The sequence below is a fragment of the Parasteatoda tepidariorum genome, chromosome 4 (assembly GCF_043381705.1).
Source record: "Parasteatoda tepidariorum isolate YZ-2023 chromosome 4, CAS_Ptep_4.0, whole genome shotgun sequence".
Classification (NCBI taxonomy): Eukaryota; Metazoa; Arthropoda; class Arachnida; order Araneae; family Theridiidae; genus Parasteatoda; species Parasteatoda tepidariorum.
Window position 1 is genome coordinate 100,529,216 of NC_092207.1, and position 14,240 is coordinate 100,543,455.

At 28.7% G+C, this 14,240-nt stretch overlaps 1 protein-coding gene across 3 annotated transcripts in view; it reads left to right on the plus strand.

Annotated features, from left to right (window-relative positions):
* LOC107450077 (dynamin associated protein 160) overlaps positions 1-14,240 on the plus strand; it is a 77,672-nt gene that overhangs the window by 12,338 nt on the left and 51,094 nt on the right. For all 3 annotated transcript variants that reach the window (XM_016065788.3, XM_043046257.2, XM_043046271.2), the window contains exons 6-15: positions 78-248; positions 3,067-3,233; positions 5,961-6,038; positions 7,644-7,794; positions 8,468-8,579; positions 8,681-8,830; positions 8,919-9,059; positions 9,842-9,929; positions 10,716-10,855; positions 10,938-11,073. In XM_016065788.3, coding sequence (XP_015921274.2) covers positions 78-248; positions 3,067-3,233; positions 5,961-6,038; positions 7,644-7,794; positions 8,468-8,579; positions 8,681-8,830; positions 8,919-9,059; positions 9,842-9,929; positions 10,716-10,855; positions 10,938-11,073 — 1,334 coding nt within the window. The remainder of the gene's footprint in view (positions 1-77; positions 249-3,066; positions 3,234-5,960; positions 6,039-7,643; positions 7,795-8,467; positions 8,580-8,680; positions 8,831-8,918; positions 9,060-9,841; positions 9,930-10,715; positions 10,856-10,937; positions 11,074-14,240) is intronic.

Genomic DNA, 14,240 nt, shown 5'->3' on the forward strand with positions numbered 1-14,240 from the left:
TCTTCAGTGTGCAAAATTTTATGTTCGTATTAGTTGTATTTATTTTATTTGAAAAGTTTTTTGTCTTTTCTTTATAGTGGTATTCCACCCCCTCTGATTGAATGGGCTGTTTCTCAACAAACCAAATTAAAGTTTACTCAGCTTTTTAACTCTTTTGATAGAACTAGGACAGGCTTTTTGACAGGTGCACAAGCTAAAAATGTTCTTGTTAGTACTGGATTGAGTCAACCTATTTTAGCCCAGATATGGTAGGTAATAATTTCAAGATATTACTAGAATTCTTAAATTTGCTCCTTATGTGTAGAATTTTAACTGTCAAATTTGATGCAAAATTATTTTAAAATGTCATGTGTAATTTTCACCTGTTGTAGTGTCATCCTTTGATTTTTCATCATATGTTTTTGAAATTAAAAATAAACTTTTAATACATTTATGGATAAGTGTTATTTTTATAAATACTAATTTAATAATGTTGATTATAAAATTTATTACTTCTTTTATCCAACTGTGGGACAAATAGTTATAATACTTACAGCAGAATTTGTAGAGTGAATCTACAGTACTATCTTCCTAATCTAAATTTGTCTGCTGCATCAACACAGTTAAACAGAGTATATTATTGTAAACATTCGACTTTATCTTGCATACATGTAACAAAATAAAAAAATTCTTAAACATTATAAATAAAAACCTTGTGATGTTTAAATTTAAGGATAATTTTATACAATGATAAAATACTATAAATCTCTATGAAGGTACTGCTAAACGGTAGTAAATTTGCCCTGGGCAGACCACTGATTACTAACTACAAAAAATACCCACTTCCTTCTAGCTGAGACACAACAGGAAGTGACACAACTTCCCTCAAAAATGAGCCAGCAAGGACAAAAACACTGCCCATCTATTTGTTTATTTTTTCAACTCTTATAACAGGACTCTTAATTAACTGTTTGTTGGTATGAAACCACTAAAATTGGACTCAGACCATCATCAGTGCTCCCCCAATCCAGCTATACATCCAAAAAAGGATAATATGTTGTTTTATGTTTTGGTCGGTGTTAAAATAACATATTTCTTCATACTTCTGACATTCTTTGTATTGTGATTTCCTTTTGAAAAAATCTAATAGAGACATATAAACATACCAGTGAAAATGTGTGCATACTAGTCATATTTTTTGTTCCTGTACCAATGACTAAATGTGTTTACTACTACTTTTCAACAAATTTTTTGTCTGTGCTAATGATGCCAGAAGAATGACTACATTACATACTGTCGGCTCTTAAACACTGCCCGATTAGGAGATAGTGTCCCAGTTTCTTTTTATATTAATGAATATTTTTCTTTTTATTATTCTGGCTGGTGTATATTCAACTTTTTTTTTTTTTTTAAAAATTACGCCCGCCATCGTCTTCTTAGACATAAGGCGTCTTGCAGTCCAATACAATAGTGAAGTAGCTCCAGAAGGTGAGAGGGCACGAAAGTCATCACAGGAACGAATGCCAAGAAGAGAGGGGCAATCAAATAAATGCTCCCCAGTCATAGGCGAAGTGTTACAGAGCACACAAAGAGGTGAATTGACCAAGTTAATTTTAAATAAATGGGCCTGCAAGTAGTCATGTCCAGTAATTAATCTAGGGCAAGCGACTCCCTCAGCTCTGGGAAGGAGGGAAAGGTGAGAGCGCTGATGGTCATTAAGAAAGCTAGCCCAGGATTTTCCATCAGCTAAGTCCCTAAGAGCAGATATTGTTCTGTGCCTGCATTTGCTCTTAAGAAGCCGCCTTGCATTTCTAAGGGGAACTGGATGAGAAGATGGATGCAGTGTTGAAGCCTCTCTAGCCAACATGTCAGCCCATTCATTTCCGTAAATGCCACTGTGGCCAGGGATCCACTGGAAGACTACCTGTCTTCCAGAACAAAGAAGAGAGTCAATGTGTTGTTTACACTTAAATTCGAGTTCAGAGGGATATAAATTATGCTCAGAAATGGTCTGAGTAGCAGCCTGAGAATCGACAAAGATGGCAATGTTTTGTTCAGATGGTTCACCAATAGCTGTAATAGCCATAAGGATTGCAAACACTTCTCCATCAAAATTATCTGCCCAAGTGTCAAGAGGTTCTCTAAGGCTGAAATATTTGGAGTAAGCACCGACTCCAGCTCTACCAGTTGAAAAAGTGGCGGATCCATCAGTAAAAACCTGCAGCCATTGCTCGTAAGAGTATCTCTTGTGTATAGTGGTCAGAGCGATAAGATACAACTCGGTCTGGTGAAATATATTCAACTAAAAGGCCATTCTCAAACCATGTCTTTTTTGAAGAGGACGGGGAATTATAAAATTGTTACAAGGAGGAGAAAGGAAAAACAAGGAATGTGACCTCATACATACTTTTTGTTTAAAAAAAGAAACTTTTAATATTAGAAGATTAAATATTAGTTTGTTTGTTTTTTTGTCAAAAAAGTATGCAAGTAATTTTTATTGTTACACTCACAATTGTTATTAAAATGCAGAGTTCAAAATTAAAATTTGAAATTATGATCCATAACATAGTCAGAGATGCCAACTGGTCTGGACAAGCCATTGTTATTTAAAAAACGGTATATATATATAACTAAAATTTGCGCATATTTGACTAATTTTGCTGACTTTTTACTTGGTTCAGCATGACTTAACTGCCACGAAGTGTTGAATTATACAAGTCTTCGAATTATTTAGAAATAGTGGTGAATTAGAACCTAATAAATTGAATGTATTAAACCAATAATCACAATTAATAAACTACCACTCGAAAATATTTATTCCCTGTCCGGAGCAAGTTGGCATCTCTGCATAGTGCTTTGTTTTTAAACTAAAAGTTTGTGTTATAAATTTTGAATGCAACAAAGGCAAAGTAGAAACAAAAATATTCAGAAAAGGTGTGACATCATTTATGTACGATACTTTAATCCATTTTTAACAATTGACAATTTTTGTTTTGTTTCATCTTATTTATTGTCAAAAACTGAACCATTTTTATTTTCTTCTTAAAACTATGAAGAGTTTTTAAATAAAAGACTCTATCCTTTTAGGTCCTTGTCAGATATTGACGGAGATGGAAGGCTTTCGTGCGAAGAATTTGTACTTGCAATGCATCTAGCTGAATCTGTTAAAAGTGGTGAAGCATTACCTGGTGTTCTTCCAAATGATCTTATTCCACCATCTCATCGACGCAAAAGGTCAACGAGTATACAGTCTAGTAAGTAAAAGAAAGGATATTTAGATAAATTCATTTGCAGAACTATAATTATTTCCTTGAACTCTTTGCTCAGTTTACTTATGTAACTATCATATAATGTAGATATTTTTAATGCTTACATCATCTTTCTTAACTTAGTTAATTTTACATTTCTCTGAGAAGCTCCACAATTCCATTTCGAAATACACTTACAGAACTGTTACGAAAATCCTACCACCGTGGGCCAAATGCTCAAAATCATTATGAAGGGATATTTTATTCTTCTGAGTGCCTGTGCGGGGTTTGTAGTTGCATTGATTTTTCTGATAAAAAAAAGGGGGTGTTCTGTCTTTATTTGTCCCGATTTTTAGGGTTTTGTTCTGATATTCCTGATCATTTTTTTTCCTCTTTTTTTCAAGAACATACCATTTTGAGAAGCACATGGTTTTAAAATAATCATTTAGATTTTTTATTAATTTCTTTCATTAGAAAAGATATGAGAACGAAATCTGAAAGATGTTTCAAATAAAAAAGGGTTACGAAAGATGTCCGATTGTTAATTGGAATGTGTTGCTAAAAATAAATTTATTAGCATTATTGAATAGTATATTTTTTCTCTTGTCCATGTAATTACACTGAAAGCCTCGTTTTTCATTTCTGGTACATTTTACTTCATTTATGGCAAAGACGAAGCCACTTTTAAATGTCCATTTATTTTAAGTAATAAATTAATTTTTTACTACTGCGACAAACCTCTCTAGCACTAATATCTTTTTGCAAGATACTTTTAATAACAAATTTATATATTACTAATTTAAAGTAACAAAAGCATTGTGTTTACAAACAAAACTATTTGGATAAAATGAATTGTATATAAATTTTTTTAATAGAATATGCATTATATAATTTATTTTTATTCTGTGGCGATATTCTTAGTAGGGGATAAACGCACTAATGATTTCTTTTTTCGCATTTTGTAAATCATTATCAAATTAAAAATTGTGAATCTACTGATAGAAGGATCGACAATGATATCACGTGAATCAGACTCTTTAAATAGAGGTTACTCAAATACTTGCTTTGTATCGAGATTCGATTATTGTAATAAACATAATTTAAAAAATAATGGATCTTAAAAACCACGTCAAAATCAATAACAGTAACTGTCGAAAATACAATTGATACATTGTAGATTTACGATATTATAGGCGTACATTGTGATTTGCATCAATAAATTATTATTTGAATGCGTAATTCAAATTCTATTTGTGGAAATAATATCAACTGAAAAATAACTGGAATTTTGAAATCCCATGGAAATTGGTAGTGCTAGCAATAACTGCATAAAAGTAAAGAAAATTATGAAATCGCCTCATTAAAAAAGTAAATTATCTAATAAGCGATTTGAGTTTCGTGTGTAATAAAATTGTTTAAAAAAAATGACAAGGATTTTTTTAAATGTGGAAAATCGTAGCAATAACTGTAGAAGGAGTGATTGAAACACCCTATGGATCAACGATGATATCGGTGCCAACCAGGCGTGTTGAGAGTTGAGGCGTCCTGAATCCTCAATTCGTACTTTGGGTGCCTTAATAATCTCGGTAATTTTTTGAACAAAGAATATGAATAATAGACTCTGGGATTTTTTTATTTTTTAAAAAAGGAACAAGTTAAAATTTGTAGAAATAATTGCCAAGAAAATGAACTAAACATTACATACATTAAGGATGAAATGGGTGCAAGGTTTGAACAATAAAATGCGTGATTTAAAATTTTCATGCGCATAATATATTAAAAATATTTTATAGATTTTAATCAACAAATTTATAAAAAAAAGAGTCATATTTTATTAAAATGTGTCCTCTAAAATGGTGTCCTCTAAAAAATGAAAGGAAGGAACATGATTTCTAAAATGAATTATATTTTAAACTTTCCTATTTTCTTAATATATATAGATATTTTTTTATATTATCAATTTGAAATGTTGCTGAAGCAAGTCATTATTGACTTTTTATTTCTCAAATGAGAATAGAAAATTTGTGTGAATTTCTTTCTCTCCTACTGTGCAAGAAAAGTATTTTTTTGAATATAATTCTTCAGAAAATAAAAATCTTTCTAATATTCTTGCAGTGAGGAAAAAATTTCTATTTTCCTAAAGAAAAATTTTTCTGCAAAAACTCTGTAACATTCTCTGTTGCCGCGATTCTGCCACAGGAATTTCAATTTATTATTTAACAAAATATTGCATAAAAGAAATATATTAGAATGTAAGATAAAAGTTGGTAAATCAAAAAGTATGAAACATTTTTTATTTAATTTTTAATTTATGAAAAGATATAAATAATGTAAAGAATAAATAATAAGGCTAGCTAGACTAATTATTATAAATAAATTAAATTGTATGAGAAAATTAGTTTCTCTAGAATAGAATACTAGGTTCACTTATAGTTAGTTGCACTAAAAAAAATTTTTAATCTGATTGAAAAGAAATTTTCCCCTACATTTCCACACCCTCAAAATTTATGTATTTTTCAACTTTTTATCACTCTATAATCTTAACTAATCTAATAACGTTTTATACATCTGTATCTTCAGCAATCGTTTAATTTTAGTCTCTTCTTCGAAAAACTGTGTATTTGGTAAAGTGAACCAAATATGAAAAAAGTTAAAATAAATTCATACATTTAATGCTTATTTATGTTTTAAATGACTTTGTATTCTAAACTTAAATGCTTAACATTTTTTTAGCTGGTTCTGCCTCTGGTCATGGTTTAGGTGAAGTTAATCTTTTGGGAGACTTCAAAGATGATAAAAATATTTCACAAAGTAAGTTTTATAAAACATTCTACATAACATTATAACATTTATTAAACATTCTAGTTCTAAACATGCATTTAGAATTTTATTTTACATTGTTTAATTTTGTGAGTGACATACTGAATTTTTCAGGCTTATTTTCTGTGCAATAATAGAGTTTTTTCCCCTTTCTAAAGATTTTAGTACTTGTGGGTATTTTTAGTTTAGTCAAAAATGTCAGTGTAGCTGTTTAATTTAGCCTGAGAGACAAACAAAAAAAGAAACTATAAACTATTTTACTGTCTCTTAATCCTGTGAAAAAATAACTTTGGCTATTCTATTAAAAATCATAATTATGTGAAATCATTATTTTCAGCATTTAACATTTAAAATAAAATTAACTTCAATATTGGTACATGCTGTGTAAACCATCAGCAAACCAGGTCTCTGTAGTTTCCAGATTTGAATTCTATATTAGCCAATTTTGTTGTTTCAGGCAATGTTAACATTTTATGTGACATATTGACATAAAGAGAAAAAAAGTGACCCTTTTAGAAATTCTTGATGACAGTTTTTATTTTTAGTTTTTTACTGATGAATAATGTAGATAAATCATAAAAGGAAGTTTACAGTCATTTTCAGCCGCAGTATGAGACCCACGTGGGAGGGGGAGGGCAAAGATCTGGGTTAACACCCCTGGTCCTCTCAGTTTGCTTTAAGTACGAGATACTGCAATGAGGATCAGAAGAATTAAATAAAATGTAAACACCACATAAATACATTAGGCTCTAAACCAGTTGCAAAAATTATTTATCATGAAAAATAGTTTATCTTCATCAAAACAATGTTATTCAAAGCAAGTGGAGAAAGATACTAAAAAAAAGAAAAGCACTTACCAAGCATGAGAGTTAGAGCACGAATATGACATCGAACCAGGAATCTAAGACGGCGAAGCTCGCGGTTATAGGTTCCGGTTAGATGCAAGACAGGGAATAAAATTGAAATAAAATAAGGTAGTGGCTGAAAGGTTAACAATAGAATTACTGCTTCATGAGAAATGCCATAGTACATTAGTTTATTAAAATTAGGTAAGTTTTGAGACAAGATTGAGTCATAATTGTTTTTTTTTTCTAACTTTGAGATTTTACTTTATTAGCTTGTGCTTCACATGCCTTTCATATTTTATTGTGTTTAGGGGGTTAAGCAATTGAAAGTTCATAAAATCTCTTTTTTTGCATTAAGAAAAATGTTTTGAATTAGATGAACTGTGCATAATTTATTGATTATCAATATTCTTGAAACAGAAGATATTAAAAATGTTATAACGGGAAAGTATAACACATATAGATTCCTGGTTTATTTAACTTGAAACATTGCTTTCAAATACTACAACTATTAGTTGTTCTTCTACCTTTATTATTATTTAAAAAAGATCTCTTACAGATTTACTTGAATAAGATCTAAATTAATATACTATATTTATCTATGCTGATTACTATATTTTCTTTTTTTTTCCCCTTCCTCTTAAACATATTTTCATTGTCGTTTAATTTTCCTAATCTTCAACTTAAATTCTGCTACCTGTATATCTTTCACAATCTAATAACATGTTTTTTTGTGTATTGACTAAATTAGCCACTTTTGAAGATAAAAGGAAGGAAAATTTTGAGAAAGGACAGGCTGAGTTGGAAAGACGACGACTTGCTTTGTTAGAAGCTCAACGTAAAGAACAAGAGGAAAGGGAGAGAAAAGAAAGAGAAGAACAAGAGAGAAGAGAAAGAATAAGGTCTTCCAAAAATTGTAATATAAACAAATAATCTAAGCAGTTCATTTTTCAATACTGTTTAACTTGAAATAACACTTTAGAAAATATTACTTTTTAGCATATTTGTTTTATTCTTTTAGCTTTTGTATACGTGGAAATAACAATAATAATACTGCGAAACTAAACATTTTGATTATACGCAACATTGAGTATATTTTAATTACATATTGTTACTTTATCTGATTATGAAATCTATTGATACAAATAAAGTTTAGAAGTTTTTAGAAATGTTATTGATCTAAATCATAGGGCTTTGGTTAAAGAACAGGTTTTTAATCTAATATCTCTTTAGAAATTATAAAAAATTTCTAAAACTTATAGTGCTATGTTGCTTTGATGCATATAGCATATATGTATATATGCAGATTTTCAATAACCTAATTATTTCATTCAATAATCAATTCTAGCATTCAATAACATATCAGAAAGCTTGCCTACTTTGATTATACTTGTGTTCCATCTCCTAAGCTACCTAGTAATTTTTAATCAACTTAGTTTGTGTCATTGTTTGATCAGTTTACTTAAAGTACTCTTTTTTTTTGGTGAAGCATCAAATATTAACATAGCTAAATAATTCAAATTCCGTTTTTTTTTTTCCCAAAAATTTTTTAACTTATTCTTTACCTTTTTTTAGACAAGAACAAGAGAGACGACGACAGCTTGAATTAGAAAAACAGCTTGCAAAGCAGAGAGAATTAGAACAAGAGAAAGAAGAACAACGGAGGAAAGCTCTTGAGCAAAGAGAAGTAATAAAAGTTTTTATTCTAAATTTGTAATTGAAAAAAATAGCTATTAAATATTGAAAGCAATAACTTGATCGAATAAATATAAAATATACTTTTGATAGGCAGCTCGTAGAGAAATGGAAAGACAGCGACAGTTAGAGTGGGAAAAACAAAGACGCCAAGAACTAATTTCTCAACGCCAAAAAGAGCAAGAAGCAGTGTGCCATCTAAAAAATTTGAACAAAAACCTAACTTATGAACTAGAACAATTAGTAAGTTCTTTCAATCATGCTATGTTTGATTATTAATGTCTTTTTATATAAAAGCCTGTAAGAATGAAATATTTCTTTTACTTTTCAGTCAACAAAAATAAGTGATCTCAATGAAACTATTGGTGATACTCGGAAAAATGTTACAGAAGTAAAATCGTCCATTGATAACATGCGTATTGAAAGAGACACTAAATTAGCTGAAATGAACAATGTTAAAGCAAAAATAAAAGTAAGTTTTTCCATAAAATATTTCAAATTTTCATTGAATTTTTATTCTTAATTCGAAATTATTGTCATACGTACTTAAAGAAAAGTCTCTCTTTTAGATAATAGTTTGTGATACAGTTTGAAACATTAGCTGTAAACTAGTAATCTCAGATTTTATATTAATAAGCACCTAAAAAATAGAAGTATTTTTGCTGTCCTTTTTTTCCAAGTACATTTTTAATTTTCTTTTTTCACCTTTATTTGCTTTGCCTCTTACAAAATTTTTTTATTTATTTTAAATTATGTGACGTGTGTTTAATATCAGACTGCTTTAAAAATTCTTGAGTTGTTTGTTTTTTTCATTATTGCTGCTACTAACAACTTTTTATATAGTATTTCATTAAAAAATTTAATCTCAGAAAGAAAAAGTAAAGTCAAATTGTAGTTACATGTTAGTTTCTGACCAAAAGTTTTATCTTTCATTTAATCATTTTGTTAAGCTGTAATCATTTTATCACATTTTTTTCTCCAAATGTTTATTTTAATCAGAATGTACTTTTGTAGAAATTGGTATGAAATAACTGTTACTCCGTAACTAGTTATTATTTAAAATTTTTAGTTTAAATTAATCAAGTATGCAGTTAAAAATCTAATGCTGATTTGAGATTATAGAAAAGTTATTTTTAATTATTTTGGTGTAGATTATAACTGTATTTGCTACAGATATTATTCTAATTTTTTATAAACTTATAAGAAATAAAAAATTCTATCATGTATTAAGATTATTTATGTGTGTTTCATAAGGAAATGAATGACCGGCTATTGATTTTGTCTCAAGAAAAAATCAGTATGGATGCACAGCTATCATCGTTTTCTAAATCAAATCCAACCAGTAAGTTTAACTTTTTACTTTTTTATAATAAATTCAAAAAGACAATTTAAATACTTGTAAAATCTGGATTAGCATATCTTGGCTTCTAAATGTTGCCTTTTCAAATTTATCTTAATTTTTATTCCGAATTCTTAATTTTAAAATATTCAACGTGATTCTCCCTCTCTGCCAGTTTCCTTCTTTTCTTTAAAAAAAATCTTTAACTTCAATTTGCATCACTTATTGATCATGCAAAAAATATCCCAATGCTTAAAATTTCTTGTAATTAGAAACTTAACATATTGATAAAAAGATAAATCTCTATCTCTCATCCCTGATTTTTAGAGAAATTATTCTTTATGCACCCGAATGTCTTGTTAATTATTATTCTTTTTTAATTTTCGAATAGGAATAAATCAAAGGGTTTTGTATTTTTTATTCCACCTTGGTTTAAAAATGTTTGATTAATGATTGGAAATTGGTAATCTTATTAAAAAGATCATGTATCAGCCTATTAAATATATATGTAGTTAATTAATTTCCTGCTGGTAACAGATGGTTTTTATTATTATTATTTTGGCCTGGTTCAAAATTATTTGATAATTGTTCTTCAATTATTTACCTTTTATTCGTAAAATGTATAAATAATCTTTATTTTTTTAATAATTTGTTTTTATGAATACAGTAAATTTTCATGTAACTAGCTGGAAACATTTCATACTTAATCCTAGTTCAAATTTCAAAAAAAAAAGTAAATTTTATTTATCATATTTAATAGATTTTACTGTTTTATTATTTTTTTTTCAGGTGATTCCTATAATTCTGTTATGCACAGTTTTAGCAATAAACAAATTGCTTTAAATCAGCTGAAAGGCACTTTGACCAACATTGAAAGTGACATAATTCAAAAGCAAAGTGATATTGAAAACAACAATAAACAAATTGAGGTAATTTTTTATTTATTTATGTTTGATTAACATTCTTCTTCTTTTTTTTTTAATGAACTTTATCTCATAATTTTTGTTCTAGGAACTGAAAGAAAAACTAAAAGATGTTGCTGAAAACTATAAGAATCTTCATGTGCAATATTTGGAAAGGAAAGAAATTTTTCTGGCTGAAAAGAAAACTAGAGATGGTAAATCTGCTAGTATTGATAAAACCGCAGGTTAGTTAATTCACATATAAATTGCTTAGTAATTTCAATATTTCAATGCTTTTCGCTTGTCAATGGAATGTTTATCTTTAGTTTATTGTAAATAGGAATATTTTATGTTTGTGTGTGTGTATAGGGTAAACTAACCAGTGAAGGAACACTTAAGGTTCACTTGTCTCTTAAAAAATCATATTAATTTCAAAATTCGTAATTTTAGTTAAATGACAGTGTCAACATATTTGTTACTAATTGCAAATTATGTAAAAAAATTATAGAGAACTTACATAATACAGGGTTCCCACGGTCCTTAAAAGTCCTTAAAAACTGCTTAATTTTTATTTTGAAAAATAAGGGCCCTTAAAAGTACTTAATTTTGGTTCAAGGTTTGTAAAAGTTCTTAATTTTTTAGCATCACTATGTTTGATAGGAACAATTTTTTAAGGCAAACTGTCATTCTTTTATCACTTAGAATTAGACCATGCATCGAGGGTAAAGCATTTTAGAGAGACAAATTAATGTGAGGGCTACAGGCAGGAGGAAGAAAGCATGTCCTTTCATCAATATGATGCTTCTTCAATTAATATATACTGCTCTTTGCCTAGAATGATACTATATGACGGTAATGAAGCATTCTAAAAGAAAAGAATAGTGTGGACGAGGGGGATACTGCACATGGAAGAGATATTTTTTTTTGTTGAGGGGGGGGGCACTTTTAAGGTAGTGGAGCATCGTTTATACGACGCCGAAGGGACCACCGAAAAACGTCGTATAATCGATTTTTACTTCTAAAACAGAAACTGACTCTGTTTTCAGTTAATTTTAATGTTTAACGTGTTGATTTACATAAATTTCTAAATTAGACAAAGCAAAACAAACAAATAACCAAAGAAGAAAGATTGTAGTGAGCAATTTGAATGTATGTTACCTCGAATTATATTTTCTTGCTATTAGTCTCTACAATGCTTTGAATAGCGAGTTGAACTTACTGCTTTCTATGATGCAATTTTAGATTTCTAATCACGGCCAAATCTATTGGCTGAAGCGCACTTGTACAATTTGCAGGAAAAAAGAGAGCTTTTACATTTTCCAAAATAATTAGTATCGATGGGTGCGCTGGACATGGTCGAAGAATAGCAAAATTTTTCGTTTTTGCCTCTTCATAACATTGTCCAGTTTTTTCAGTCATCTAGTAAAAATTACGGTCGTTATCCAAGCATTCTTGTTGGCGCCCTTTTCTGTATCATTCATGTTGGCAAATTGCGCCCTTTTTTAAAATACACAAGAAAAAATTAAAAATTAAATAAACGTGAACAAAATCTAAAATCCGACGTATAACCGATTCTGTGCGTTGTATAAACAATATATTTTAACATTAAAATGAATAGGAATGATTTGGGACCACACTAAAACGTCGTATAAATGTAAACGTCGTATAAGTGATCGTCGTATAAACGATGCTCCACTGTACCTAAGTGGAAGACCCCCACTAACCTTCAAAACTGACAGAATTCAAGAAATTCGGTTCTACTGGTAACAAATCTGCTTATAGGAATTAAGTAAAACGCTAAGAAAAGAAGTATCAGAAAAAATTTTGAACTTTAGAACTATTTCCTAAAATCGTGACGAATTAAAACAATTTGTATATTTCAATGTGTAATAAGTATCTGTAAATTTATAGAAAGTATAACATTATTTAAAATTCATGATTGTACTAAAAATTAAACAAATTTGTCAAAAACAGGGTTTGAAAAATCCTTGCCCACCTAGGTGTTTTTCATCAAATACTTGGGGTTTATTGGGTTTTTGATGAAAACCTCAAGTTTTTTTTCAAAAATACTTTAAAAAATTTTCCTGAGCACTAAATATGAAAGCATGATTTGCTTCTAACAAGAAAGTTAAATATTTGGTTACTATTTATAATTTGTTTTGCAATGTGAAATTTTTTTTTATGCTTTAGATTGTTAGACTATTTTTATTTCTTAAGGATAAACAGATTGCTACGTAAAAATTTAAATCTACTTAACTAAAAAAATCCTTAGATTTTTAATAATCATTTTATTCAGTTAACATTGTAACTTAATATACTGCTTTTAATATTTGTTCAATTTTTAGTTGCTTGAAAATTAGTTCATGTTTTTCGCAAAATTGTCTAGTTACATTATATAAAGTTGATTCTTAATAATAGGTTTGGCTGGAAATGATTTTGTTTAAGTTCATCATAAAAGTAAATCTAACGCATTTGCTGGTCTAGTAGTGAAATATAAAAACTTGTTGAAATAATTTTTTAAATGTTTTAGACAAATTTCTTTATTTACTCTTTTTTTTTTTAATATACATGAAAAAAATTGCAAATCTTAATTTCTTCACTTAATTTTGCAATTAAATTTCAATGAAATCATTAAAAATGAAATATAGATTAGTTTCATATGTCAGCGTTTAAAATTTGAATTTTGTTAAATTTTATCAATCTGAAAATGTTTTTTAGAAAACTCCGACCCGGGTTTGCAAAAATTGCCTGGTAGTTCTTTGGCGAGCCCTGTTAATACAATTATATCAGTACTTACATTATAATAAAATTGTTTTTTAGTATTTTTTTTTATTGATTGATTTTGATAGGATAGTAAATAATTTGCGCTGTCACTGGTGGCATATGCATATTCGATAATAACCAAAAAGTCCTTAACTTTTCGAAAAAGTCCTTAATTTTTTCAAAAAAAAAGTCCTTAAAAGTGCTTAATTTTTGCTTTGTGGGAAGAGTGGGAACCCTGTAATATTGTTTTAAAGTTTTAGAGGTTCAAATAACAAGTAGTAAGAAGGCCCAGTGAAGGAACAGCTCTAACCAGTGAAGGAACACAAAATTGCCCAGTAAAGGAACACTTAATTTTGTTTATATTTTAATGCTCTTTATGAATTCATTAGCCATACAAATATATAAAATCAAGACTATTTATGAAATTATAACATACAAGTACTTGTAAAATGCTAACTTTATTCTGTAATCATGAACTAGAAATTAAAGTGATGTTAAATACAAAATAAATTTTAAAAAATCATTCTTTCTTATAATTTGACAGTCAAATCTCAATCATTGTGTCATCCGATGCTGTTTATTATCATTATTATTTTATCACCTTTTTGTTTACTCTTTTTCCTCTTATTTCTTGAAGCTTTTTTTCTTT